At 63.5% G+C, this 468-nt stretch overlaps 1 protein-coding gene across 1 annotated transcript in view; it reads right to left on the bottom strand.

Moving 5' to 3' along the window:
• DCTN1 (dynactin subunit 1) overlaps positions 1–468 on the bottom strand; it is a 51,114-nt gene that overhangs the window by 3,346 nt on the left and 47,300 nt on the right. Inside the window, 1 exon segment of the mRNA XM_017742383.1 lies at positions 83–459. Within this exon segment, the coding sequence (XP_017597872.1) occupies positions 83–459 (377 nt within the window).

The following is a 468-nucleotide window of genomic DNA, read 5'->3' on the forward strand; positions in this document are numbered from 1 at the left end:
CGGCTGGCGGCTGTCTGTGGTAAGCATGGGGAGGGGAGACCCCCAAACCCTCTAAACCCCCCCCAAATTTGTCCCGACTGACCGGACGCGCATGGAGAAGGTGTTGATGTCCTTGTCCAGCTGGTCCAGCAGGCTGATGGACTGGATGATCATGTTGTCCACCCTGTGCACGTTGAACTTCACCTTGGCCCGGGAGTAGCTGTGGCCGAGCCCCAGCTGGGCTTTGGCCGCCGACTGCGCCGTGAGGCCTCGGACCAGCGCCGGGAAGTGCAGCCGGATCCCTGCAGGGAGGGACACGGGGTCACCATGTAGGGACAGCACTGCCCACACACACACAGACACACAGACACACACACAGACACACACACGGACCGGCGCCCGGCACCACGTGCAGCCCCAGGGACACCAACAATGGCACTGCGTCCCCCAACTCCTGACCCCTTCCATGGAACCCCAACACAGCCAGGA

Source organism: Corvus brachyrhynchos, unplaced genomic scaffold (assembly GCF_000691975.1).
Source record: "Corvus brachyrhynchos isolate BGI_N302 unplaced genomic scaffold, ASM69197v1 scaffold166, whole genome shotgun sequence".
In the NCBI taxonomy this organism is placed as follows: domain Eukaryota; kingdom Metazoa; phylum Chordata; class Aves; order Passeriformes; family Corvidae; genus Corvus; species Corvus brachyrhynchos.